The sequence below is a fragment of the Cetorhinus maximus genome, unplaced genomic scaffold, assembly GCF_964194155.1.
Source record: "Cetorhinus maximus unplaced genomic scaffold, sCetMax3.hap1.1 HAP1_SCAFFOLD_3080, whole genome shotgun sequence".
In the NCBI taxonomy this organism is placed as follows: Eukaryota; Metazoa; Chordata; class Chondrichthyes; order Lamniformes; family Cetorhinidae; genus Cetorhinus; species Cetorhinus maximus.
The window spans coordinates 388-27,009 of record NW_027599007.1 but is presented as its reverse complement, the minus strand read 5'-3'; the positions used below and the strand labels follow the sequence as shown (position 1 = coordinate 27,009).

Sequence of the window (26,622 nt, the reverse complement as noted above, 5' to 3'; positions counted from 1 at the left end):
AGAGAGAGGGAAACAGACAGAGAGAAAGACAGACAGACACGGAGAGAGAGAGGGAAGGCGACAGAGGGAGAGGGAGGGTGACAGAGAGAGAGAGAAAGAGAAAGGGTGACAGAGCGAGAGAAGGAGAGGGAGGGTGACAGAGAGAGAGAGAGAGAGGGAAACAGACAGAGAGACAGACAGACAACTCCTCGTTGTCCTGGGGCCCAATATTTATCCCCCAACCCATGTAGCCAACACAGATGATCCGGCCATTATCGCCTTGCTGTTTTGTGGGAGCTTGCTGTGCGCAAATTGGCCGCCGCGTTCCCTGGCAACTGAATCGGCGGCTGAGCTTCAAACAATCACCTCATTGGCCAAGAGGCATTTTGGGATGTCAAGAGGGTCCAAGTTGGTCATTGAAGCCAAAACCAACACACGGGGCGGAATTTTGCCCTTGGCGAGGGGTGGTCGGTGGTGTGGTGGGGGGAGGGGGGCTTTTGAAAGCCTCATCCCGCCCGTGGGTGAGGTTTCCAAAAAATAAAATGCCCTTTGCCTGCCCGCCAACCGTAAGGCGTTAAACAGGCCTTTTAATGGTTGGCGGGCACGCGCAGAGGCAGCTTATTGACTGGTTCAGCTCCCCGCTCACTCAGCCCAGTGTCCCAGCTGTACCCTATTTATACATGCTCAAGGTGCTGGATTAAACAGTACCCTTGACCTGCGTATCCTAACAATGTAATTAACGTGCCATGATCACGGGACGTGTCAAGGGCTTGAACGGCGCTATAGAAACACAAGTCTTCCTTTCATTCCCCCGCCTCTTCCACTCTCTCTCTCTCTCTCTCTCTCCCTTTTACCCTCTCTCCCTCATGGAGATCTGGAAGACCAAAAGGTCTGTGGATATCGGGGAGGGAGCCAACTGAAGACTGAGGTCAATTAATTCCTGCTGACCCCAGGTTTCCCGGATCGCAGGGGGAGGGAAGGGAGTTCAGCTGCAGATCGGTCGGGGTGAGGGGGGGTGGGGGGGGCGTGAGGGGGGACCCCCCAAAACCTTTCCGCCCCTCTCTCTGTCTCACTCTCTCTCTCTCTGTCTCTCTCTCTCTCTGTCTCACTCTCTCTCTCTGTCTGTCTCTCTCTCTCGCTCACTCTCTCTCTCTGTCTGTCTCTCTCTCTCGCTCACTCTCTCTCTCTGTCTCTCTCTCTCTCTCTCTCACTCACTCTCTCTGTCTCTCTCTCTCTGTCTCACTCTCTCTGTCTCACTCTCTCTCACTCTCTCTGTCTCACTCTCTCTCTCTCTCTCGGTCTCTCACCCTCTCACTCTCTCTCTGTCTCTCACTCTCTCTCTCTCTGTCTCTGTCTCTCACTCTCTCTCTCTCTCTCTCTCTGTCTCTCACTCACTCTCTCTCTCTCGCTCTCACTCACTCTCTCTCTCTCTCGCTCTCACTCACTCTCTCTCTCTCTCGCTCTCTCTCTCTCGTTCTCTCTCTGCCTCTCACTCTCTCTCTCTCGATCTCTCACTCACTCTCTCTCTCTCGCTCTCTCTCTCTCTCTCTCTCTCTCTCGCTCTCTCTCTCACTCACTCACTCTCTCACTCACTCACTCTCACTCTCTCTCTCTCTCCCTGCAGGAGTACGACGTGGAGACACCTTACGGGTCTCTTCATGTGACCATCCACGGGTCACCCAAGGGCGGCCGTCCTGCCATTCTGACCTACCACGACATCGGCCTCAACCGTACGTAGTGGAGCCGGCGGAGGGAGGGGGGGTGGGGGGTGGTGTCGGGCGGGAGGGGGGAGTGGGGGGAGGGCTGGGACTGGCATACCCGGCCGGAGCTCACGGGGAAGGGGCGGGGTTCAACCCAGATTTGAGCGTGCTGGGGTTTGGGTGCTCCCAGATGGAACCAGTTTGTGATGGGGAGGGCGGGGGGGTGGGGTGGGTGCGCAGGGACGAATGTCGGCATTCCCCGTCATATCCGGTTGGGCATCGACGTTCCCGGTCGGAGCCTGTTGGGGATTGACGTTCCCAGCTGAGGCGGGCGTGGGGTGGTGGATGGGGGGTGGTGGGCAGGTGGTTGCGGGTGAGGTCCGGTCACCTACCTGCGGAAGGCAGGGTGGGTGAACGGTCGGTGGGCGGGTGTGGTGGAGCATTGGTGGGAGTGGTGGGGGGGGAGGTGAATGGGGATCGTGCGCCTCACTGCCTAACGCTCGCCTTTCCGTTCCCCCTCAGATAAGACCTGCTTCAACAGTCTCTTCAAATTTGAGGACATGCTGGAGGTCACCAAGAACTTCGTGGTGTGCCACATCGACGCGCCCGGGCAGCAGGCGGGGGCGGCCTCTTTCCCCCCCGGGTAAGGGCGCAAGCACCGGGTTGCCGCTGGCAGGCCCCGGGATCTCACCTCCTCGACACGTCAGTCACGTTTCGCCCGAGACGCCCTTTCCACACGTACGACCTGTCCCCCTCTCTTTCAAAGCGTCCCTCCGCTCCGCCACCTGGAACCATCTCCGCACCCCCTCCCAAACCCCCGTCTGTCGCCCCTGTGCTCTCTCTATCTGTAGGAGCTCTTCCAGCCCCACACCACCCACCTTTAGTCTCGTTGCTCGGCACTCACCAGGCCTACATCTGAGGCAAATGTGGCCAACTGGGCTCATGCCACCGGATGAAGGGCCTGCAGCCGAGGAAAATGCGGCCAATACTGGGCCTAGGGCCTGATGAAGGGGGTTGGGCCAACACCTGAGGAAAATGTGGGGCCTGGGGCCCGATGAAGGGATTGGGCCTACGTTTGAGGAAAATGTGGGGCCTGATGAAGGGATTGGGCCTACATCTGAGGAAAATGTGGGGCCTGGGGCCTGAAGAAGGGTTTGGGCCTGCACCTGAGCAAAATGTGTCCAACTGGTCCTTGACCGCCTGTTGAAGGGATTGGACCTACATCTGAGGAAAATGTGGGGCCTAGGGCCTGATGAAGGGATTGGGCCTAAATTTGAGGAAAATGTGGCCAAGTGGGACCACACCACCTGGTGAAGGGATTGGGCCTACATTTGAGCAAATTGTGGCCAATACTAGGCCTAGGGCTTGATGAAGGGATTGGGCCTACACCTCAGGAAAAAAAAGTCCCAGTCTTGACCTAAAATGCGGCCAATTGGGGACTGGAGCTGTGATGAAGGGGTGGTGCCTATTCTCAAGGAAGTTCAGGCCAATTCAATTGATCTGAGCCCACAAATATAACTGGTCTCCATGCCTCATTTGGCTGATGGCAAAGGGCAGGAAGGAATTAAATTGGATCTCCTTCCCTTATAGCCCCTAATGGATTGATTAAGCTCATTAAATGTTTGATAGGGACAGTGCAGAGGGAGCTTTACTCTGTACCTAACCCCGATTCTGTACCTGTCCTGGGAGTGTTTGATGGGGACAGTGCAGAGGGAGATTTACTCTGTATCTAACCCTGTGCTGTACCTGTCCTGGGAGTGTTTGATGTGGCGGGGGTTGGTTGACGGAGGAGGTGAAGTGTTGTGGTTTGTTTTGGACCTTGCTCCCATGATTGTTTTCTGCTCACCAGGTACCAGTACCCGTCGATGGAGCAGCTGTGTGAGATGCTGCCCTGTGTGCTCCAGTATTTCAAGTAAGTCTCTGCCCGACCTTCAGAGTGAAAGCGGTGAACCTTGACCTCAGCCCACTCAGCACCGAGCCATCACCAGCACCCGTTTCTTCCTCACCTCCCCCCATGCGGTTAAAATGCCAAACAGAACGAAAAGACCCGCTTGTGTGCAGAATGTTACGTGGGGGTCCTCGGCAGTGCGGCACACCCTCGGCACTGGCACTGGGTGTGTGTGTGTGTTTGTGTGTGCACCTGGGCCCCGCGGGTTACAGGATCTCGGGTATCTGGAGCGGGGGCTCGAGCCCACCACCTTCTCCCTCGGAGGTGGCCGACAGTCTGTGCCGTTAGGGGGCCTCAGCCTCGTCAGAGTCCTGTCCCTTTGGTGAAAGGGTCATCTCTTCAGACGAGGGTTAACTCTCCTTTATCGCACATCTATCTGGCTGGCATCACATACAAGAAGCAGCCCCCCGGCCTCTGTACAGTCACTGATTTCTATCGAAGCATTTCTCTGTCTCTCTCTGTCTCTCTCTCTCTGTCTCTCTCTCTGTCTCTCTCTCTCTGTCTCTCTCTCTCTGTCTCTCTCTCTCTGCCTCTCTCTCTCTGCCTCTCTCTGCCTCTCTCTGTCTCTCTCTCTCTCTCTCTCTCTCTCTCTCTCTCTCTGCCTCTCTCTGTCTCTCTCTGTCTCTCTGCCTCTCTCTGTCTCTCTCTCTCTCTGTCTCTCTCTCTCTCTGTCTCTCTCTCTCTGTGTCTCTCTCTCTCTCTGTGTCTCTCTCTCTCTGTGTCTCTCCCTCTCCGTGTCTCTCTCTCTCTGTCTCTTTCTGCCTGTCTCTCTCTGTCTCTTTCTCTCAACCCCCTCTCTCCCTTTGTCTCACTCACTCTCTGTCTGTCTCCCTCACCCTATCCCACTGTCCCTCTCTCTCTCTCTCTCTCTCTCTCACACACCCTCTATCTCTCTCACTGTCCTATCTCTCTCTCGCTCTCACACCCTCTATCTCTCTCGCTGTCCTCTCTCTCTCTCTCTGTGTCACTCTCTATCTCTCTCACTGTCCTCTCTCTCTCTCTCTCACACACCATCTATCTCTCTCACTGTCCTCTCTCTCTCTCTCTGTCTCTCTCTCTCACTGTCCTCTCTCTCTCTCTCTCTCACACACACACACCATCTATCTCTCTCACTGTCCTCTCTCTCTCTCTCTGTCTCTCTCTCTCTCACTGTCTCTCTCTCTCTCACTGTCCTTCTCTCTCTCTCTCTCTCTCTCACACCCTCTCTCTCTCTCACTGTCCTCTCTCTCTCTCTCTCACACCCTCTATCTCTCTCACTGTCCTTCTCTCTCTCTCTCACACGATAAAACTGCCTCTGATTCTGGATGAATTAAAGCTCCTGACCCCGTGCTCAAGCTGTGCCACCATCGTGCTCTGAATTTTAAGTATAAATGCCCTAAGTGGGATTGGTCTGTCTGTCTCCCTCAGCCTATCTCATGTCTCTCTCCCTGACCTCTCCCTGAATGTCTCTCTCTCTCTCTCTCTCGCACCCTCTATCTTTCTCACTGTCCTCTCTCTCTCACTCTCACACCCTTTATCTCTCACTGTCCTCTCTCTCTCACCCTCTATCTCTCTCATTGTCCTCTCTCTCTCTCTCACCCTCTATCTCTCTCATTGTCCTTCTCTCTCTCGCTCTCACACCCTCTATTTCTCTCACTGTCCTCTCTCTCTCTCTCTCACTCTCACACCCTCTATTTCTCTCACTGTCCTCTCTCTCGCTCTCACACCCTCTATCTCTCTCATTGTCCTTCTCTCACTCTCTCTCACCCTCTCTCTCTCTCACCCTCTCTCTCACTGTCCTCTCTCTCTCTCTCACTGTCCTCTCTCTCTCTCTCACTGTCCTCTCTCTCTCTCACTCGCTCTCACACCCTCGATCTCTCTCACTGTCCTCTCTCTCTCTCTCTCGCTCTCACACCCTCTATCTCTCTCATTGTCCTTCTCTCACTCTCTCTCACCCTCTCTCTCTCTCACCCTCTCTCTCACTGTCCTCACCCTCTCTCTCACTGTCCTCTCTCTCTCTCTCACTGTCCTCTCTCTCTCTCTCACTGTCCTCTCTCTCTCTCTCACTGTCCTCTCTCTCTCACTGTCCTCTCTCTCTCTCTCACTGTCCTCTCTCTCTCTCTCTCTCTCTCTCACCCTCTATTTCTCTCACTGTCGTTCTCTCTCTCTCTCTCACACTATAAAACTGTCTCTGATTCTGGATGAATTAAAGCTCCTGACCCCGTGTTCAGGCTGTGCCACCATCGTGCTCTGAATTTTAAGTATAAGTGCTCTAAGTGGAATTGGAAGAGGAATGAAGGCCAGCCAGAGGGAACGGGTTTCTGCAGGGTGGAGCTCCCTGCCTTCTGGCTGAGCAGATAGCCTGCCCTGACTCTCTAACTCTCTCTCTCTCTCTCTCCCCTTCCTCCTGTAGTTTTCGAAGTGTTATTGGAGTGGGAGTTGGAGCAGGAGCCTATATCCTTGCCAAGTTTGCTGTGAGTCAGCGCTCTTTAAAACACAGGGAGGGTCGGAGCGCAGTTGCCAATGTCTTAATTCGTGTGGAACCCACCTTCTCCCCGTGTCCCTCAATCCTACCGTCTCCCCGTGTCCCCCAATCACACCTTCTCCCCGTGTCCCCCAATCCCACCGTCTCCCCGTGTCCCCCAATCCCACCGTCTCCCCGTGTCCCTCAATCCCACCGTCTCCCCGTGTCCCTCAATCCCACCGTCTCCCCGTGTCCCTCAATCCCACCTTCTCCCCCCGTGTCCCTCAATCCCACCGTCTCCCCGTGTCCCTCAATCCCACCGTCTCCCCGTGTCCCTCAATCCCACCATCTCCCCGTGTCCCTCAATCCCACCGTCTCCCCGTATCCCTCAATCCCACTTTCTCCCCGTGTCCCTCAATCCCACCTTCTCCCCGTGTCCCTCAATCCCACCTTCTCCCCGTGTCCCTCAATCCCACCTCCTACCCGTGTCCCTCAATCCCACCTCCTCCCCGTGTCCCTCAATCCCACCTCCTCCCCGTGTCCCTCAATCCCACCGTCTCCCCGTATCCCTCAATCCCACCCTCTCCCCGTATCCCTCAATCCCACCCTCTCCCCGTATCCCTCAATCCCACCCTCTCCCCGTACCCCTCAATCCCACCCTCTCCCCGTACCCTTCAATCCCACCCTCTCCCCGTACCCCTCAATCCCACCCTCTCCCCGTACCTCTCAATCCCACCCTCTCCCCGTACCCCTCAATCCCACCCTCTCCCCGTACCCCTCAATCCCACCCTCTCCCCGTATCCCTCAATCCCACCCTCTCCCCGTATCCCTCAATCCCACCCTCTCCCCGTACCCCTCAATCCCACCTCCTACCCGTGTCCCTCAATCCCACCTCCTCCCCGTGTCCCTCAATCCCACCTCCTCCCCGTGTCCCTCAATCCCACCTCCTCCCCGTGTCCCTCAATCCCACCTCCTCCCCGTGTCCCTCAATCCCACCGTCTCCCCGTATCCCTCAATCCCACCGTCTCCCCGTATCCCTCAATCCCACCCTCTCCCCGTATCCCCCAATCCCACCTTCTCACCGTATCCCTCAATCCCACCCTCTCCCCGTATCCCTCAATCCCACCCTCTCCCCGTATCCCTCAATCCCACCCTCTCCCCGTACCCCTCAATCCCACCCTCTCCCCGTATCCCTCAATCCCACCCTCTCCCCGTATCCCTCAATCCCACCCTCTCCCCGTGTCCCTCAATCCCACCGTGTCCCTCAATCCCACTCTCTCTCCGTATCCCCCAACCCCACCGTCACCCCGTATCCCCCAATCCCACCTCATCCCCGCATCCCTCATTCCCACCGTCTCCCCGTATCCCTCATTCCCACCGTCCCCCCGTATCCCTCAATCCCGCCCTCTCCCCGTGTCCCCCAATCCTGCCTTACATTTGCTCTCCACAAAAACATCAACTACCGACTGTGGGAGGGAGGGGTGCGGGGTGGGGGGGGTGGTGGGTGGGTGCGGTTGATGGGGATGTGGGGATGGGGTCCAGCCGGTGGGGTGGGTGGGATTTGGGGGCGGCTGGCGGGGGCGGGGGCGGGGGGGGGGAAAAAGCCCACAGCTATGCCCACCTGGGTGTGGTTAAGGAGCTCCGTCACCCTGAACATCTTCGATTTAAGGCAGTGATGAATCCCAATCCCGGACCCAGGGGGTCGGGGACAATGGGCGAGGTCACCGCTGGGAGGGGGCTGGTGGGGTGGGGAGGGGGTCCTCCCACCTCACTGGAAACCGAGCGGACCCTCCATTCCCTTCCCTTCCCTCCCACGATCCTCGCCAGGGCCTCGGAATCACAGCATGGCCGCAGCCCACCAGCCGAACGAAGGGCCCTGCGTTGTTATAGCGCCGCGGTACGTCCCAAAACGCCCAACGAGCGGTAAATTAACTTTGGACATGCGCTGGCCCACCGTAATCCAGAGAAGCAAGGCGTCTCATCTGGGCACAGCAAGATCCCACAGATGACGACGTGATAAATCGCCCCCCACCACCCCCCCTCCCTCCCTCCCTCCCCCCGATCATCTGTCGGCGGGGAGGTCATTTTTAAAAATCCTTTCACGGGACTTGTCGACCCGACCCTAATTACCCCTTGAATGGAACGGATCGATCAGCCATTTTGGAGGGGGGGAGCAGTTAAGATTCAACTGCATCGCTGTTGGCAGCGGGGCTGGGGGGTGGGGGGGTGGGGGGGTGCGTGGCAGTCTGGAGTCACTTATAGGCCAGACCGGGTAAGGACAACAGATTCCCCTTCCCTAAAGGGGACTAGTGAACCAGATGGGGTTTTTATGACAATGGATGACGGTTGTCACGTGACTGAAACTGGCTTCATAATTCCAGATTTTATGAATTGCATTTAAATTCCACCGGCTACAGTTGGGATTTCAACCCGTGTCTCCCACAGAGCATTAGGCCGGGGCCTCTGGATCACGAGTCCACCGATGTCACCAATTCACCACCGTCTCCCCCTATATATATATATATAAATATATAAATATTGGGCACCAGGACACTGCGGAGAGATGGAAGACTTGGGTTAAACGACCGGCCTGAAAGACGGCAGCTTGGACGCTGCAGCGCCCCCTTGGGAACGGGAGCCGTTAGGGTCGGCTCTGGATTTTGGAGGCCTGGGTCTCGATCTGGGGCGGGGTCCTGGCTCGGAGAGCGAGGCCTGCCGGGGTCTCAGCTGACCTCAGGCCCTCCGACACTAAATAAGGAATGAACCCTGTTCTCAATCCACACTGTGGAACTTAAAGGGACTGGAACGTTGCAGAGAGTTCAGAGGATGATGGCGTGGTCCCAAAACAATGCTGCAGAAAATTTACAGAGCAGGCAAAATGGAAGACTTAGGGATGCCCGTTCTTAAACACACCCTGTCCCAGTTAATGTTTTATACCCTCGATTAGGACCCTCCTTAACCCCCTCTGTCCCGGTTAATATTGTATACCCTCGATCGGGACCTTCCTTAAACCCCTCTGTCCGGGTTAATATTTTACACCCTCGATCGGGACCCTCCTTAACCCCCCTCTGTCCCGGTTAATATTTTATACCCTCGATCGGGACCCTCCTTAACCCGCTCTGTCCCAATTAATATTTTATACCCTGGATCGGGACCCTCCTTAACCCCCTCTGTTCCGGTTAATATTTTATACCCTCAATCGGGAACCTCCTAAACCCTCTCTCGGTTAAGATTTTATACCCTGGATCGGGACCCTCCTTAACCCCCTCGGTCCCGGTTAATATTTTATACCCTCGATCGGGACTCTCCTTAACCCCCTCTGTCCCGGTTAATATTTTATACCCTCGATCGGGACCCTCCTTAACCCCCCTCTGTCCCGGTTAATATTTTATACCCTCGATCGGGACTCTCCTTAACACCCCCTGACCCCGAAAATTTTTAATAAACTCGATCGGGACCCCCCTTAACCCCCCTCTGTCCCAGTTAATATTTTATACCCTCGATCGGGACCCTCATTAACCCCCTCTGTCCCGGTTAATATTTTATACCCTCGATCGGGACCCTCCTTAACCCCCCGAGTCCCGGTTAATATGTTATACCCTCGATCGGGACCCTCCTTAACCCCCTCTGTCCCGGTTAATATTTTATACCCTCGATCGGGACTCTCCTTAATCCCCCTCTGTCCCGGTTAATATTTTATACCCTCGATCGGTATCCTCCTTAACCTCCTCTGTCCCGGTTACTATTTTATATCTTCGATCGGGACCCTCCTTAACCCCCTCTGTCCCGGTTAATATTTTATACCCTCGATCGGGACACTCCTTAACCCCCTCTGTCCCGGTTAAAATTTTATACCCTCGATCGGGACCTTCCTCAACCCCCTCTGACCCGGTTAATATTTTATACCCTCGATCAGCACCCTCCTTAACCCCCTGTATCTCGGTTAATATTTTATACCCTCGATCGGGACCCTCCTTAACCCCCTCTGTCCCGGTTAATATTTTATACCCTCGATCGGGACCCTCCTTAACCCCCTCTGTCCCGGTTAATATTTTATACCCTCGATCGGGACCCTCCTTAACCCCCTCTGTCCCGGTTAATATTTTATACCCTCGATCGGGACCCTCCTTAACCCCCTCTGTCCCAGTTAATATTGTATACCCTCGATCGAGACCCTCCTTAACCCGCTCTGTCCCGGTTAATATTTTATACCCTCGATCGGGACCCTCCTTAACCCCCCTCTGTCCCGGTTAATATTTTATACCCTCGATCGGGACCCTCCACAACCTCCCTCTGTCCTGGTTAATATTTTATACCCTCGATCGGGACCCTCCTTAACCCCCTCTGTCCCGGTTAATATTTTATACCCTCGATCAAGACCCACCTTAACCCCCTCTGTCCCGGTTAATATTTTATACCCTCGATCGGGACCCTCCTTAACCCCCTCTGTCCCAGTTAATATTTTATACCCTCGATCGGGACCCTCCTTAACCCCCTCTGTCCCGGTTAATATTTTATACCCTCGATCGGGACCCTCCTTAACCCCCTCTGTCCCGGTTAATATTTTATACCCTCGATCGAGACCCTCCTTAACCCCCTCTGTCCCGGTTAATATTTTATACCCTCGATCGGGACCCTCCTTAACCCCCTCTGTCCCGGTTAATATTTTATACACTCAATCAAGACCCTCCTTAACCCCCTCTGTCCCGGTTAATATTTTATACCCTCGATCGGGATCCTCCTTAACCCCCTCTGTCCCAGTTAATATTCTATACCCTCGATCGGGACCCTCCTTAACCCCCTCTGTCCCGGTTAATAATCTATACCCTCGATCAGGACCCTCCACAACCCCCTCTGTCCCGGTTAATATTTTATACCCTCGATCGGTATCCTCCTTAACCTCCTCTGTCCCGGTTACTATTTTATACCCTCGATCGGGACCCTCCTTAACCCCTTCTGTCCCAGTTAATATTTTATACCCTCGACCGGGACCCTCCTTAACCCCCTCTGTCCCGGTGAAAATTTTATACCCTCGATCGGGACACTCCTTAACCCCCTCTGTCCCGCTTAATATTTTATACCCTCGATCGGGATCCTCCTTAACCCCCTCTGTCCCTGTTAATATTTTATACCCTCGATCGGGACCCTCCACAACCTCCCTCTGTCCCAGTTAATATTTTATACCTTTGATCCGGACCCTCCTTAACCCTCTCTGTCCCGGTTAATATTTTATACCCTCGATCGGGACCCTCCACAACCTCTCTCTGTCTCAGTTAATATTTTATGCCCTCGATCAGGACTCTCCTTAACCCCCTCTGTCCCGGTTAATATTTTATACCCAGGATCAGGACCCTCCTTAACCTCCTCTGCCCCGGTTAATATTTTATACCCTCGATCGGGACCCTCCTTAACCCCCTCTGTCCCGGTTAATATTTTATACCCTGGATCAGGACCCTCCTTAACCCCCTCTGTCCTGGTTAATATTTTATACCCTCGATCGGGACCCTCCTTAACCCCGCCTGTCCCGGTTAATATTTTATACCCTCGATCGGGACCCTCCACAACCTCCCTCTGTCCCAGTTAATATTTTATACCTTTGATCGGGACCCTCCTTAACCCCCTCTGTCCCGGTTAATATTTTATACCCTCGATTGGGACCCTCCACAACCTCTCTCTGTCTCAGTTAATATTTTATACCCTCGATCAAGACCCTCCTTAACCCCCCTCTGTCCCGGTTAATATTTTATACCCTCGATCGGGACTCTCCTTAACCCGCTCTGTCCTTGTTAATATTTTATACCCTCGATCGGGACCCTCCTTAACCCCCTCTGTCCCGGTTAATATTTTATACCCTTTATCGGGACCATCCTTAACCTTTTCTCTCCCAGTTAATGTTTTCTGCCCTCGATCGGATCCAGGTTGACCTAGATGTCTGGGCGTGTGTCGGCATTGTTCCTGTGGCATAAGAGGGTTCGAGGGTTCGAGGGTTTGACTGTCCACCGAGCCTCCCAATGCGCTGGGAGCGGGAAGCCCGTTCCATTCAATGTATCTGGTGGCGTTGGGTCGGCGCTGGTGCCCGGGAAGTACTGTGAGTGACCGCTCCGCCGGTTGTTTTCCACAGCGCTACTCCCCTGACCTGGTCGAGGGTCTGGTCCTGCTCAATATCGATCCCAACGCCAAAGGGTGGATGGACTGGGCGGCCTCTAAGGTACGTGTATCGGTGGAGGGGAGGGAGGGCGGGGAAGGGTGATGGGCGGACAGGACGCTCCGGTGAGACAGATTAATGTCCACGTGGGAGCGAGTTACAGACTGGAATCTAATCGAGGGGTTCGGGTGGTTTATATATAGAATAACAGATGCCCGGGAGTGAGTTTCAGACTGGAATCTAATCGAGGGGTTCGGGTGGTTTATATATAGAATAACAGATACCCGGGAGTGAGTTACAGGCTGGAATCTAATCGAGGGGTTCGGGTGGTTTATGTATAGAATAACAGATCCTCAGGAGTGAGTGACAGGCCGGAGTCTGATTGAGTTTAATCTCTTGTGTCTCTCCCTCATTCAGATCACCGGTCTGACCAGTTCGCTCAGCGATGTGATCCTCGCTCACCTGTTCAGCCAGGTGAGTCGGCCAGTCTGGTGGCATGTGTACCTGCATGAATTTTCCGATTAGCCGCTCTACACAGATGTGATAGAGTCACAGGGAGTACACGACACAAGAAACGGGCCATTCGATCCATCGATTCTGTACTGGCGTCTACACGCTACGAGAATCTCCTCCCCTTCCATCTCCCTCCTTTGAGCCTATTTTTCTATTCGGGTAGTTTTTTTGGCGCTACAGAAATTGAGCATTGCTGAAAAAAAAAGAGACCAGCTGTCCGAGCTTTTTGTCTTGCACTCATCGGGACAGATTCACAAGAATACCAAATCTCAAAAGAGAACAACAATTTATACTGCCCGATGGGAGAGTGCCGATTGGTCGGCAGGAGGACTCTTTTCGGCAGTGGCATTGTCGCGGAAGATGCGCCAGGGAACAGTTAACTGCCAAGCTTTTGTTCAAACTCAGTTTAGACAGGTCGACTCTGATTGGCCGGGGCACTGCCGCGGGGAATGTACCAGGGAATGGCTGGCTCCCATGCTATGGTTTAGTTGAAAAAGGCACAATGGGTGGACGTGCTCTCTCTTATTGCAAAGGGCAGTTGCCCGGTGCGTGAATGTACGTAGCTTCTAGCACATATAAGTGAGCCACACTGCCAGCCCCAATGATAATCTGAATTTTCCAGCCCCTTTTCCCTCTCACAACCCCATCTCGTTTCCATAATGCAAGCGTCTCACGCATTTGCCTTGAACTACTCCACGTGGTAAGCAAGCTCCAGGTCCGGACCGCTCTCTGGATTCGCAGACTCTCCCCTTGTTTCTCTGTTGGGTTTTACTGTTGACTGCCTTTTTATTCAGCTAAACGGGGCAAGTGCGGGTTTGTGCAGCTGGACCACAGATCGGCCCCGGTCCCATTGGACGGCAGGAAAGGCTCACGCGGCTGAACGGCCTCCTCCTCTTCCTCATCAGGCCACAAAGAACAGGAGCAGGAGTGGGCCATTCGGCCCCTCGAGCCTGCTCTGTCATTCCGTAAGATCGGGGCTGATCTGACTGCTGTCCCTCTCCCTCCTTCCCCTCATTACCCTCGACTCCCCTCGTCGATCGAAACTCTGTCTAACTCGGCCTCGGATATATTCAGTGACCCGGCCTCCACCGCTCTCTGCTGGGGGAGGGGGGTGGGGGGGGGGGAGAATCCCACAGACTGATCCCCCCCCCCGAGAGAAGAAATTCCTCCTCGTCTCCCTCTTCAATGGGAGACCCCCTCCCCCGACCTTATTTTTAAACTGTGCCCCCCCCCTTCATTCTAGAATCCCCACGAGGGGGGGAAACATCCTCTCAGCATCCACCCTGTCAAACACCCTCTCCCCCCCTCAGGATCTTATCTCTCAATAAGATCCCCTCTCATTCTTCTAAACTCCAATGGGTACCGGCCCCAACCTGCTCAACCTTTCCCTATGAGACAAACCCACCCCCCCCTTCATCCCGGGAATCGGCCTAGCCAACCCTGCTCCGAGCGGCTCCCCGAACGCGTCTACGTCCTTTCCTTAAAACGACGAGGCCTGAAACCGTACAGGAGGCAGCGCGGAGATGACGGGAACAGCTCGTGGCGCCGTGACTGTTTCGCGCCCCCATCCCCCCCCCCCACCACCCTCGGGCGCGCTGCCGCCAAGTGCCGATTGCGGGAAAGCGAAGTTAACCCCCTTCCCTCCCCTTCCGTTTGCCTCGCACGCAGGAGGAACTCTCAAACAACTCCGAGCTCATCAGGGTCTACAGGCAGCACATGACGGAAGGCAACGTCCTGAGCAACATCGAGCTGTACTGGAACAGCTACAACAGGTGAGCCCGTAGAAAGTCGGGGGGGAGTGGGGGGGTTGGTGGGGCGCATGTAGGGCAAGGCCAGCATTTGTTGCCCCATCCCTAATTCCTTTTTCTCACAAATACGTGCAAGATATAATTATTCGTAAGAGACGGGCGGGGGGGTGCGGTGGCGTAGTGGTACTGTCGCTGGACGATAGATCCAGAGATCCCCCCAGGGTAACGTTCTGGGGGACCCCGGTTCGAATCCCACCCGCGGCAGACGGTGGAACTTGAATTGAATAAATATCTGAAACTGTAAGTCTAATGATGGCCATGAAACCAATGCCGAGTGTCGTAAAAACTCATTTTTGTTTTGGTCTTTGGACGTGGGCGTCGCTGGCTGGGCCAGCATTTATTGCCCCTCATTCAGGGGGCATTTAAAGAGTCGACCACATCGCTGTGGGGGTCTGGAGTTACGTGTAGGCCGGACCGGGATAAAGGACGGCAGATTTCCCCCTCCCCTAAAGGGGGACGTTAGTGAACCAGATGGGGTTTTTTATGACGATCGACTATAGTTTTGTCTGAGGCGCCCTCAGTACAACCAGAGCGCCCTTGATATTCACCGCATACGTTCCCTGTCGGGCATGCGGCCTGAGGTTGTGGGGGGGGGGGTTCCACGTGGCTTCCAGCCCCCTCGGCCTACTCTAGCCGAAAGGCCTTAGGTGGTGACCTTTGCTCTCCATGGCAGCCGCCCCCCAAGCTTTAGCGAGCTCCTCGGCGCGTAGGCCCCAGGCCTGCAGCGCTCGGTCGGGGGAAAGCTCTTGGTAGCCGGGAGGACCGGCGAGTTTCCGGCCCACACCGGAGGGCACCTTTCGCCAGATTGACAGGCCCCACCGGCCGCCATTGGCGCTCACCTCGGCGTTACCGCCCCCACCACCACCACCACCACCAATTGCCCCTCGAGCCGAGTGGGCTCGCTCGGCCATTTCGGAGAGTGGGGGAGGGGGTGGCGGTTAGGAGTCAACCGCATCGCTGTGTGTGTGTGGTGGGGGGGAGGCAGTCTGTAATTGTAAAATTGTAAGTCTAACGATGACCATGAAACCAATGCCGAGTGTCGTAAAAACTCATTTTTGTTTTGGTCATTGGACGTGGGCGTCGCTGGCTGGGCCAGCATTTATTGCCCCTCGTTCAGGGGGCATTTAAAGAGTCAACCACATCGCTGTGGGGGTCTGGAGTTACGTGTAGGCCGGACCGGGGTAAAGGACGGCAGATTTCCCCCTTCCCCCAAAAGGGGACACGAGTGAACCAGATGGGGGTTTTTTTTTTAAAAGGATAATCGATGATAGTTAAGCATGATCATTAATTAGGGTCACCATTGTTAACTAGCTGTCAATCCCAAAGATTTAAGTCCCACCGGCTGCCATGGAAGGGGTGGATTTGTACCCGTGTCCCCTCCAGAGGGTTAGCCGGGGCCTACTGGATTACTAGTCCAGGGACATCACCACCAGGTCGCCATTACACACACCTTTGCAATCCTTGCCTCTTGCCTGGAGTTGGCTGTAGATGAATTGATGGGAGGCTTATCAGTCAACCACTTGGCTTGCGGGACGAGCAGGATGGCAGGGGGTGGTGGGGTGTGGTCGAATGAGATGGGCCGTGCCGTCTTTATCCCCAGAGATTCCACTTGTCCGGGTGAGGGCGGCTCCCACGACACTCGAGAAGCTCGACACCGTCCAGGACAAACAGCCCCGCTCGATCGGCACCCCATCCACAAAACATTCACTCCCTCCACCACCGACGCACAGTGGCAGCAGTGTGTGTACCATCTACAAGATGCACTGCAGCAACTCACCCAGGCTCCTTCGACAGCACCTTCCAAACCCACGACCGCTACCGTCTAGAAGGACGAGGGCAACGGACGCACGGGAACACCCCCACCTGGAAGTTCCCCCTCCGAGCCACACTCGCCATCCCAACTTGGGAATATATCGGCCGTTCCTTCACTGTCGCCGGGTCAAAATCCTGGGAACTCCCTCCCTAACAGCACGGTGGGGTGTACCTACACACAGGGACTGCAGCGGCTCAAGAAGGCGGCTCATCCACCGCCTGCTCAAGGGGCAATTAGGGAGGGGTGGGGCAATAAATAACTTCCCTGCTTTCCAACTCCATCCCGCGGGAGATGAATCCCGGTGCTTCATCCGCACGGTCCATGCGTTGTTAACCCATTGTTTCTCTCCCCACAGCCGACGGGACCTGGAGATCGACCGAGCTGGAGCGGGAACTCTGAAGTAAGGACCGAGGCGCCCGGCTTTGGAAATCTTTCTCCCTGCCCCCAACGCGCCCGTGCCCACCGGCCTTGCCTGTCCGCCTGTGTCTCTCCGTCAAGTCCGCCTGTGCGTCTCCCTGCGCACCTTCCGACTGTTTCCCAACATCCCTCCGCCAAAATGTCGGGGATGGGGGGGTGGGGGCTGTTATTCCCCCCCACCATCTCCAATGGGCCCCGGGGCCGGGGTCCTACATGAGTCGGGGGCTTCGTGTGGTTTTATTTTTCTCTCTTCCCCCTTTTATTCTTTCGCGGGGACGTGGGTGTCGCCGGTGAGGCCCCGGCATCCATTGCCCCTCCCCGCCCTGGCCCCCGCTATCTAATTGCCTCCTTGAGGGTGTGGTGGTGGTGATGCTGGTGGTGGTGGTGGATGCTGTTGTGGTGTTGATGCTGGTGTGGTGGTGGTGATGCTGGTGGAGAGTGTACGGTGATGGTGGTGGTGGTGGTGATGCTGGTGGTGGTGGTGGTGATGCTGGTGGTGGTGGTGGTGATGCTGGTGGTGGTGATGCTGGTGGTGGTGGTGGTGATGCTGGTGGTGGTGGTGATGCTGGTGGTGGTGGTGATGCTGGTGGTGGTAGTGATGCTGGTGGTGGTGGTGATGCTGGTGGTGGTGGTGGTGATGCTGGTGGTGGTGGTGGTGATGCTGGTGGTGGTGGTGGTGATGCTGGTGGTGGTGATGCTGGTGGTGGTGGTGGTGATGCTGGTGGTGGTGATGCTGGTGGTGGTGATGCTGGTGGTGGTGATGCTGGTGGTGGTGATGCTGGTGGTGGTGATGCTGGTGGTGGTGATGCTGGTGGTGGTGATGCTGGTGGTGGTGGTGGTGGTGATGCTGGTGGTGGTGGTGGTGATGCTGGTGGTGGTGGTGGTGATGCTGGTGGTGGTGGTGGTGATGCTGGTGGTGGTGGTGGTTATGCTGGTGGTGGTGGTGGTTATGCTGGTGGTGGTGATGCTGGTGGTGGTGGTGGTGATGCTGGTGGTGATGCTGGTGGTGGTGGTGATGCTGGTGGTGGTGGTGATGCTGGTGGTGGTGGTGATGCTGGTGGTGGTGGTGATGCTGGTGGTGGTGGTGGTGGTGGTGAGCCACCTTCTTGAGCCTCTGTGCTGGTTTGGTACAACTGGTGAGGGGTTGTGTGAAGGGGGGTGGAGAGGAGTATGAGGGGGTGTGGGGGTGCTTGAGGGGGCTAGGAGGGGGTGTGGCGGGTTGAGGGGGGTAGGATGTGTGGGGGCGCTTGAGGGAGGTAGGAAGAGTTGTGGGGGCGCTTGAGCGGGGTAGGGGGTTGAGGGGGTGGGGACACTTGTAGGGGGTGGGGCACTTGAGTGGGGTAGGAGGGAGGGTGGAGGGGGTAGGAGGGGTGTGGAGGTGCTTGGGGGGGAGGGTGTGTGGGTAGGTGGAGAGGGAGAGTGTGGGGGGGTTTGAAGAGGGTGGGGGGGAGTTTGTGGGGGGGGCCATTTCAGGGGAGTGGTTAAGAGTCAACCATGTCGTTGCCGGAGGAGGTGGGGTGCGGGTGGTTAATGCTGGTGCCTCACAGCTCCCGGGGTGACCCCTGGGTTCGATCCTGCCCTCGGTGGGTGTGGAGGGGGAGGGCGGGGGGTGGTCCGTCTGTGTGGGGTGCGTGCGCCTTCCCCCCCACGTCCGTGTGCGTTGCCGCCAGGCGCCCCGGTTCCCTCCCCTCACCCCCCTCCCAACGGTCCGAAGACGGTGCTGGTCGGGTGGGTCGGCCGCGCTAAATCGTGCCCGTGTCTGTCTGGGTGGTGCGGGGAGGGGGGGCGCATCTGACCCTTGACCTGCCGGTGTAATCTCTCTGTAACCGGATCTTTGTGTGTGTGTTCGCCTCCAGGTGCCCAGTGATGCTGGTGGTGGGCGATCAAGCCCCTCATGAGGACACTGTGGTAAGTCTCTCCACCCCTCTCTCTCCACCACCCCCCATCCCCCCCTCCCCCCACCAATCACCGCACCATCGCCTGAACCGTGCCTCAAGAGTGAGGCCCGGCGCGGGGAAGGGGAGGGGGGCGGGCGAAGGGGAGGGGGCGGGCGAAGGGGAGGGGGGCGGGCGAAGGGGAGGGGGGCGGGCGAAGGGGAGGGGGGCGGGCGAAGGGGAGGGGGCGGGCGAAGGGGAGGGGGGGGCGGGGGAAGGGGAGGGGGGCGGGGAAGGGGAGGGGGGCGGGGAAGGGGAGGGGGGCGGGGAAGGGGAGGGGGGCGGGGAAGGGGAGGGGGGCGGGGCAGGGGAGGGGGGCAGGGAAGGGGAGGGGGCGGGCGAAGGGGAGGGGGCGGGCGAAGGGGAGGGGGCGGGGAAGGGGAGGGGGGCAGGGAAGGGGAGGGGGGCGGGCGAAGGGGAGGGGGCGGGCGAAGGGGAGGGGGCGGGGAAGGGGAGGGGGCCGGGCGATGGGGAGGAGGGCGGGCGAAGGGGCGGAGGTTTGCGGAGGTTTGAGTTGTCTGTAATAAAGCGACGGTAACTCACCCTTAGCACAAGTGCCGCCTCCGAAATCGGTCAATGAGACCTCCCAACGGGCTTCACGACTGTCTGCCCCTCTTCCGCGGCTATGTTCACGGCCGGGTATCCCTGGAGAGGGAGCACGCGGTGTCTGCCAGCACCATCGAGGCCTTCTGTGCTCGGTGGGCACCGGTGGGGGGGGTCAGTGCTGGGGGTGCTTTATTGACCCCCTTAATCACGTTTTGATCTGACGTTTGCAAGTTTTCTTTAGACCTTGTCTTTGGTTTTACAGCCAACCTAACTTAGGGGCTGTGTTTATTTTATCCCCTCGCTTTGCTAATATAGTTGAATTGTCCGGCTCTGAAAGAATCGCACGTCAAGAACGCAAGAACGTGCAGAATAGGAGCAGGGGTGGGCCATTCGGCCCCTCGAGCCCTGCTCTGCCGTTCAGTCAGGTCAAGGCCGATCATCTGGCGTTGCGGTGTCCGCATCCCCCACCGAACCTTCGATCCCCTCGCCGGATAAGAACCTATCTACCTCCATCTTAAAAATATTCAGCGACCCCGCCTCCTGGGGCAGAGTCCCCGCCTCCTGGGGCAGAGTCCCCGCCTCCTGGGGCAGAGTCCCCGCCTCCTGGGGCAGAGTCCCCGCCTCCTGGGGCAGAGTCCCCGCCTCCTGGGGCAGAGTCCCCGCCTCCTGGGGCAGAGTCCCCGCCTCCTGGGGCAGAGTCCCCGCCTCCTGGGGCAGAGTCCCCGCCTCCTGGGGCAGAGTCCCCGCCTCCTGGGGCAGAGTCCCCGCCTCCCCGGCAGAGAGTTCCAAAGTCGCACAACCCCTCTGAGAGAGAAAACATTTCTCCTCATCTCCGTCCTAAAATGGTGACCCCCTTAATTTTAAAACAGTGACCCCCTCACCCCACCTCGTCTACTAGTTCTGGACTCACCCCACAAGAAGAAACGTCTTTTCCATGTCCAACTTGTTGAGGCCGTTCAGGCTCTTGTAAACTTCAATCAAATCGCCCCCTCACTCTGCTAAAGCCCACCCACGTTGGCCTTCGGTGACCGATTGACAATGGACGAGCGGGCCAATGCGGGGGAGCTGAGAGGGACTGGCAGGCCGTGGGCACCCATCTGTCTCCGGAGCGATGGCCTGACGCTGGGGGGTCTGGGGCAAAGGGTGTCCCGGGTCAATTGTGCCGTGCCCTGACTCTGGCCTTCACTTGCCCTCGCCCCTGGCGCAGGACGGGGTAGGTGGCGGAGCTGAGGAGCAACGGCTGGCGTTGGTCGGACATCCCGGTGGGAGGTGGGGGGGAAGCTACGGTCCTCCTGACAACCCGAGGCACGGAGAGAGAGGGGCTCGGGCAGGTTGACCCGGAGCCCAGTCAAGGTGGGTCGGTTTGAATGTTTATTTTTTTAACGTCCACGGAGTAATCGGCTCTCTGCGTGTGTTTCAGGTGGAATGCAACGCCAAGCTCGATCCCACCCAGACCTCCTTTCTCAAGGTAAGGGCTGCTTTTAATACGAGGAGCTCTAGCTCCCCTGGCTTCCACACGGGACTGTCTGAGACCCCTTCCAGGGGCATTCCGCGTTCCCTTCCACCACTGCCTTCGCGTTTGCAACGGCCGTCCGGGGGGCAGGCGGGGCTGCATCTTACACCACAGTGGGAGTGAACGGGAAGGGGTTTGGGTCCATCGGGATTGTGCACAGTGGGAGTGAATGGGAAGGGGTTTGGGTCCATCGGGATTGTGCACAGTGGGAGTGAATGGGAAGGGGTTTGGGTCCATTGGGATTGTGCACAGTGGGAGTGAACGGGAAGGGGTTTGGGTCCATCGGGATTGTGCACAGTGGGAGTGAATGGGAAGGGGTTTGGGTCCATTGGGATTGTGCACAGTGGGAGTGAATGGGAAGGGGTTTGGGTCCATTGATTTTGTGTACAGTGGGAGTGAACGGGAAGGGGTTTGGGTCCATTGGGATTGTGTACAGTGGGAGTGAACGGGAAGGGGTTTGGGTCCATTGGGATTGTGTACAGTGGGAGTGAACGGGAAGGGGTTTGGGTCCATTGGGATTGTGTACAGTGGGAGTGAACGGGAAGGAGTTTGGGTCCATTGGGATTGTGTACAGTGGGAGTGAACGGGAAGGGGTTTGGGTCCATTGGGATTGTGTACAGTGGGAGTGAACGGGAAGGGGTTTGGGTCCATTGGGATTGTGTACAGTGGGAGTGAACGGGAAGGGGTTTGGGTCCATTGGGATTGTGTACAATGGGAGTGAACAGGAAGGGGTTTGGGTCCATTGGGATTGTGTACAGTGGGAGTGAATGGGAAGGGGTTTGGGTCCATTGGGATTGTGTACAGCAGGAGTGAATGGGAAGGGGTTTGGGTCCATTGGGATTGTGTACAGCGGGAGTGGGCGGGAAGGGGTTTGGGTCCATTGGGATTGTGTACAGCGGGAGTGGGCGGGAAGGGGTTTGGGTCCATTGGGATTGTGTACAGTGGGAGCGAACGGGAAGGGGTTTGGGTCCATTGGGATTGTGTACAGTGGGAGTGAACGGGAAGGGGTTTGGGTCCATTGGGATTGTGTACGGCGGGAGTGAACGGGAAGGGGTTTGGGTCCATTGGGATTGTGTACAGTGGGAGTGAATGGGAAGGGGTTCGGGTCCATTGGGATTGTGTACAATGGGAGGAAATGGTAAGAGGGGTGGGGTTTGGGTCCATCCGGAGCGAATAAGGAACTGGGGGGAAGAATATGTAGAAATTTCCCCCAATTGTTTTGGGTTTCTGCTCAGTTTCCTCTGCCGATATCTGGGTTCGCATTGGCGGTTTCCAACTCTTGTCATTGGAACCTGAGGAACGTTGCTCCATGTGACCTTTGCCCTCTCTTGCTGGGCAATTTTTCCCTTCCACCTCCGATGGAATCGCACAGCACAGAGGGCAGGCCCTTCGTCCCATCTACGGGACAGCCCTCCCATTAGCTTGGGCTCCCTCTTTGCTTCCCCCTCCATCGCTCAGGGCCCACCTAAATCCCCCCCCACCCCACCCCTTCTATGTATTACTTACCCGGTTTCCCTCTTTGAGAGCTCCCTCCGCCATGTTGGGCGCTACATTTCGGATCGTCAGGTCATCTCGCTCTCTCTGTTTTTACAGATGGCTGATGCTGGTGGGCAGCCGCAAATCTCTCAGGTGGGTGCATCCTTCCCTCTTAGGCCCGGAAACCAGTGACTGATGGCGAGGGAGGCGGGGGGGTGGGGGGTGGGTGGCGGTCTTTGGTCAAATTGATAAGACAGGGATTAGGAGCAGGAAGTGGTCATTTGGCCCCTCGAGGCTGCTTTCCCTCCCCCCTCCCATTCCACAAGATCGTGGCTGAACGGATTGTGGCCTCGACTCCACTTTCCTGCCTGTCCCTCCCCCCTCCTCACCCTCCCCCCATAACCCTCCCCTCCCCTCCCTCCCCCCACAACCCTCGACTTCCCTCGTCGATCGAAACTCTGTCTAACTCGGCCTCGGATATATTCAGTGACCCGGCCTCCGCCGCTCTCTGGGGGGTGGGTGGGGGAGAGAATCCCACAGACTGACCCCCCCCTCCCCCTCTGAGAGAAGAAATTCCTCCTCGTCTCCCTCTTCAATAGGAGACCCCTCCCCACCTTATTTTTAAACTGTGCCCCCCCCCGTTCTAGATTCCCCCCCTACCCCAACGAGGGGGGAAACATCCTCTCAGAATCCACCCTGTCAAACCCCCTCTCGCCCCCCTCAGGATCTTATCTGTCTCAATAAGATCCCCTCTCGTTCTTCTAAACTCCAATGGGCACCGGCCCCAACCTGCTCAACCTTTCCCCATGAGACAAACCCCCCCCCTTCATCCCGGGAATCGGCCGAGCGAATCCCCTCGGGATGTGGGCCTGGTGGGGGGAGGGCGTGGTGATGGTTGGGGGGGGGGTGGGGTGGAGGTTGGGGGGGTTGCGGGGAAGTCACTCTGATGAGGGAATGACGAGACGGTGTGATCGCTCCTGACCTTTCGACCTCTGGGAACCGGGGTCAAAGGTGGACGGACATCTCTCTCTCCGATTAGGAGTCGGGCGACTCAAGCGGCCGAGGTGCTGACCTTTCTCCCTCTGAGACCTCCAGGCGGGGGGAGTGGTGGGTGTTCGGAGGGAGGTGGGGGGGTGGGGGTGGAGTTGGGTGGGAGAGTGGGGGGGGGGAGGTGAAATGAGGCCGAACATCACCTCTTTCTTTGTTGGGGGGGGGGGGGGGGAAGGGCGGGGCAGCGGGTCAAGTCCCTGACCTTTGGACCCCACCCCACCCTAGGCCTCGGGGCCAAGACCCCCACCCACTCTGGAGAAGGGCGGGGCGGAGCGATGGCCTCTTCCCACCCCGCCTCTCTCTCTCTCCCCCCCCAACCCCCCTGACAGAAGCGGGGTACCGCTGCCCGCAGCCCCTCCCTGTGGCCGGGGAGAGGTACTGCCCCGGAGCTGGGCAGATCGGCGCGGATCGGCTCCCCCTGGAGGCCGGAGGGTTGGGTCGAAAGGAAATTGGCGTCGCGTCCGCCTTGGAATTCTCAGATTCTCATGCCTCCCTCTCTCTCCCTCTCCCTCTCTCTCTACAGCCAGGGAAACTGACTGAAGCCTTCAAATACTTTGTGCAAGGGATGGGATACAGTAAGTATGGGATGTATTTGGTCTGCTTCCTTCTGTACAGTGCAAGTGCGCTCCACGCTATTCCTGCTGTGGGATTTGTCTTGCAAAAAAAAAAGGTTGCCCGTACGCTGCACAGGAAGATCCCAGATTCTGTTCACCCGCCCGGTGCTGACGTGAGCTGGTCCCAGTCGGGAGGGGGTTGGGGTCTACAGTGTCCTGTAGGGTTGGTCGGAGTGGGGTTGGTGGTGGTGGGTTGAGGGGGCGTTTGGAAGGGGTGGGTGGAGGGTGGGGGTGGTGAGGTTGACTGAAGAGCGGCCACCTTGCATTGGCGGTAGCGCCTTTCGTATGCAGGGTGGAGGTCCTCGCCGGAGCGAGGGTGGTACGAAGTTGTTGTGTGACGCTGAGTCGCGTGAGGGTGCGGAGGTGGGTGTGGGTGGGTGGGTGGGTGGGTAGGAGGGTCAGCTGACCCGCAGCCCGCTGGCAGAGGTTGGCGATAAGGGGGTGGCTTACGGGAGGGGATGGGGTTTGGGGGTGGGGGAGAGGAGGCCGGACCACCAAGGGATTGGAAAACAGGGGTGAGAATTTCAAAGTCCGGGCGTCGCTTGACCGGATTTTGGCGGGTGGGGTGGGGGGAAGGGGGAGAGAACGGGACTCGGTGCGAGTTCGGACCTGCGGGGGGGTGGGTTTCGGACGGGCTTAAGTTCACGGAGGGCGGGAACACGGGGAGAGCAGCCAGGCGTGCGACGGGGTAGGAGGTGGCGAAGGCACGGGCGAAGGTTTCTGCGGCGGAACAGCCGAGACGGTGGGCGGGGGGGGGAGGGGCGGAGTCTTAGCTGAGGGGTGCGGGGTGCGGGATACAAGGTCGGAAGCTCGTGTCGGCAAGGTGGTGAACAGGCTGCCTTTGACCTCGGGAAGACCGCTGCCACGGAGAGAGAGAGAGAGAGAGAGAGAGGGGGACGGGGACGGAGTCGGGTGTCCAGGGAAGCGGAGTTCAGGGCGGGGACCGAGAAAGGCGGCTTCGGGCCTCCCCGCCGATTCATTGGGAGGAGATTCCCGCCGTCCCTCCAGCGCTGGACGTCATAGACGGGCGGTCTGACCGTTGAGCGACAGCGGAGGGGGTCAGGGGGGGAGAGATCGGTGTTCACGCTCCCCCCACCACCATTGGGGTGACTGCTGTTGGAAATGGAGTTTGGACCACGTTGCTCCCTCCCCCCTGTGGCCGGCAGCGCAGTCGGCGAGCCCAGGCTTGCAGGGGGTGGGGGTCTGAGAGCCTGTTCAGCAGGGGCAAGGGAGGAAGGGGTAAAAGGAGGCGTTTGTTCAGCTCGGTTTGTGCAGAGGCGTACCCTGTGCAGCTGTACACCTGCAGAGGTGTACCGTGTGGAGCTGTACACCTGCAGAGGCGTACCCTGTGGAGCTGTACACCTGCAGAGGCGTACCCTGTGGAGCTGTACACCTGCAGAGGCGTACCCTGTGGAGCTGTACACCTGCAGAGGCGTACCCTGTGGAGCTGTACACCTGCAGAGGCGTACCCTGTGGAGCTGTACACCTGCAGAGGCGTACCCTGTGGAGCTGTACACCTGCAGAGGCGTACCCTGTGGAGCTGTACACCTGCAGAGGTGTACACCTGCGGAGCTGTACACCTGCAGAGGCGTACCCTGTGCAGCTGTACACCTGCAGAGGCGTACCCTGTGGAGCTGTACACCTGCAGAGGCGTACCCTGTGGAGCTGTACACCTGCAGAGGTGTACCCTGTGAAGCTGTACACCTGCAGAGGCGGACGCTGTGCAGCTGTACACCTGCAGAGGTGTACCCTGTGGAGCTGTCCACATGGGGCGTACATGGGGCGGTGCGGGGCTGTATGTGTGGAGCTGTTGACGTGTGGAGTTGTGTGCGCGCGGAGGCGCATGTATGGAGGTGTACAGCGGCATTTTCAGAGGTGTACCTGTGCAGAGGCATATGTGTGTACATGTCGGGGTGTCAACACGTAGACGTGTTAAAGTGGTAGTGCACACATGCAGAGGTGGGTGGGGTGTGTCAGACAGACAGCGATGCGCATGTCTGTTCTAACCAGCTCTGTTCGTCTCTCTCTCTCTCTCTCTTTCTCTTGCTGCCTTTCTCTGATGTTGGGCAGTACCTCATGTCGTGGATAGGCGTTTCAGTGTGGGCGCAGGTACTAACACTGGACGCTGCTGCATGTGCATGGCCTGCCAAGCTGCACGAGAGGGCTCCAGCGCATGCATGTGCGCGCAGGAACGCTCGCGCCTGACCATCTGCCCACTTCCCCGGCCACCTTACACTTGTTCCGCGGCATCACCCATTGAGAAGCTGCTGGCAAGTGGTGGTCAGGCATGGTCCCTTCACACTCGCCGGCTGTGGACTGAAGCAGGCGACAGCGTGTGCAGCTCACCCTGTTAACCCCAGAGGATAAGAGCAAAGCTCCCTCTGCGCCGTCTTTATCAAACACTCCCAGGACAGGTACAGCACGGGATTAGATACAGAGTAAAGCTACCTCACACTGTCCCCATCAAACACTCCCAGGACAGGTACAGCACGGGGTTAGATACCGAGTAAAGCTCCCTCTACACTGTCCCCATCAAACACTCCCAGGACAGGTACAGCACGGGGTTAGATACAGAGTAAAGCTCCCTCTACACTGTCCCCATCAAACACTCCCAGGGCAGGTACAGCCCGGGGTTAGATACAGAGTAAAGCTCCCTCTACACCGTCCCCATCAGACACTCCCAGGACAGGTACAGCACGGGGCTAGATACAGAGTAAATCTCC

At 57.5% G+C, this 26,622-nt stretch overlaps 1 protein-coding gene across 1 annotated transcript; it reads left to right on the top strand.

Annotated features, from left to right (window-relative positions):
• Positions 1 to 1,597: 1,597 nt before the first annotated feature.
• Positions 1,598 to 26,268, top strand: LOC144677804 (protein NDRG2-like). The gene is made up of 13 exons (XM_078537817.1): positions 1,598 to 1,709; positions 2,202 to 2,322; positions 3,529 to 3,591; positions 6,020 to 6,080; positions 12,192 to 12,278; positions 12,633 to 12,689; positions 14,397 to 14,500; positions 16,705 to 16,749; positions 18,623 to 18,674; positions 20,667 to 20,714; positions 22,353 to 22,388; positions 23,809 to 23,860; positions 25,970 to 26,268. Exons 2-13 carry the CDS (start codon positions 2,240 to 2,242, stop codon positions 26,251 to 26,253), a joined length of 972 nt encoding a protein of 323 aa, XP_078393943.1. The 5' UTR covers positions 1,598 to 1,709; positions 2,202 to 2,239; the 3' UTR covers positions 26,254 to 26,268.
• Positions 26,269 to 26,622: the final 354 nt, after the last annotated feature.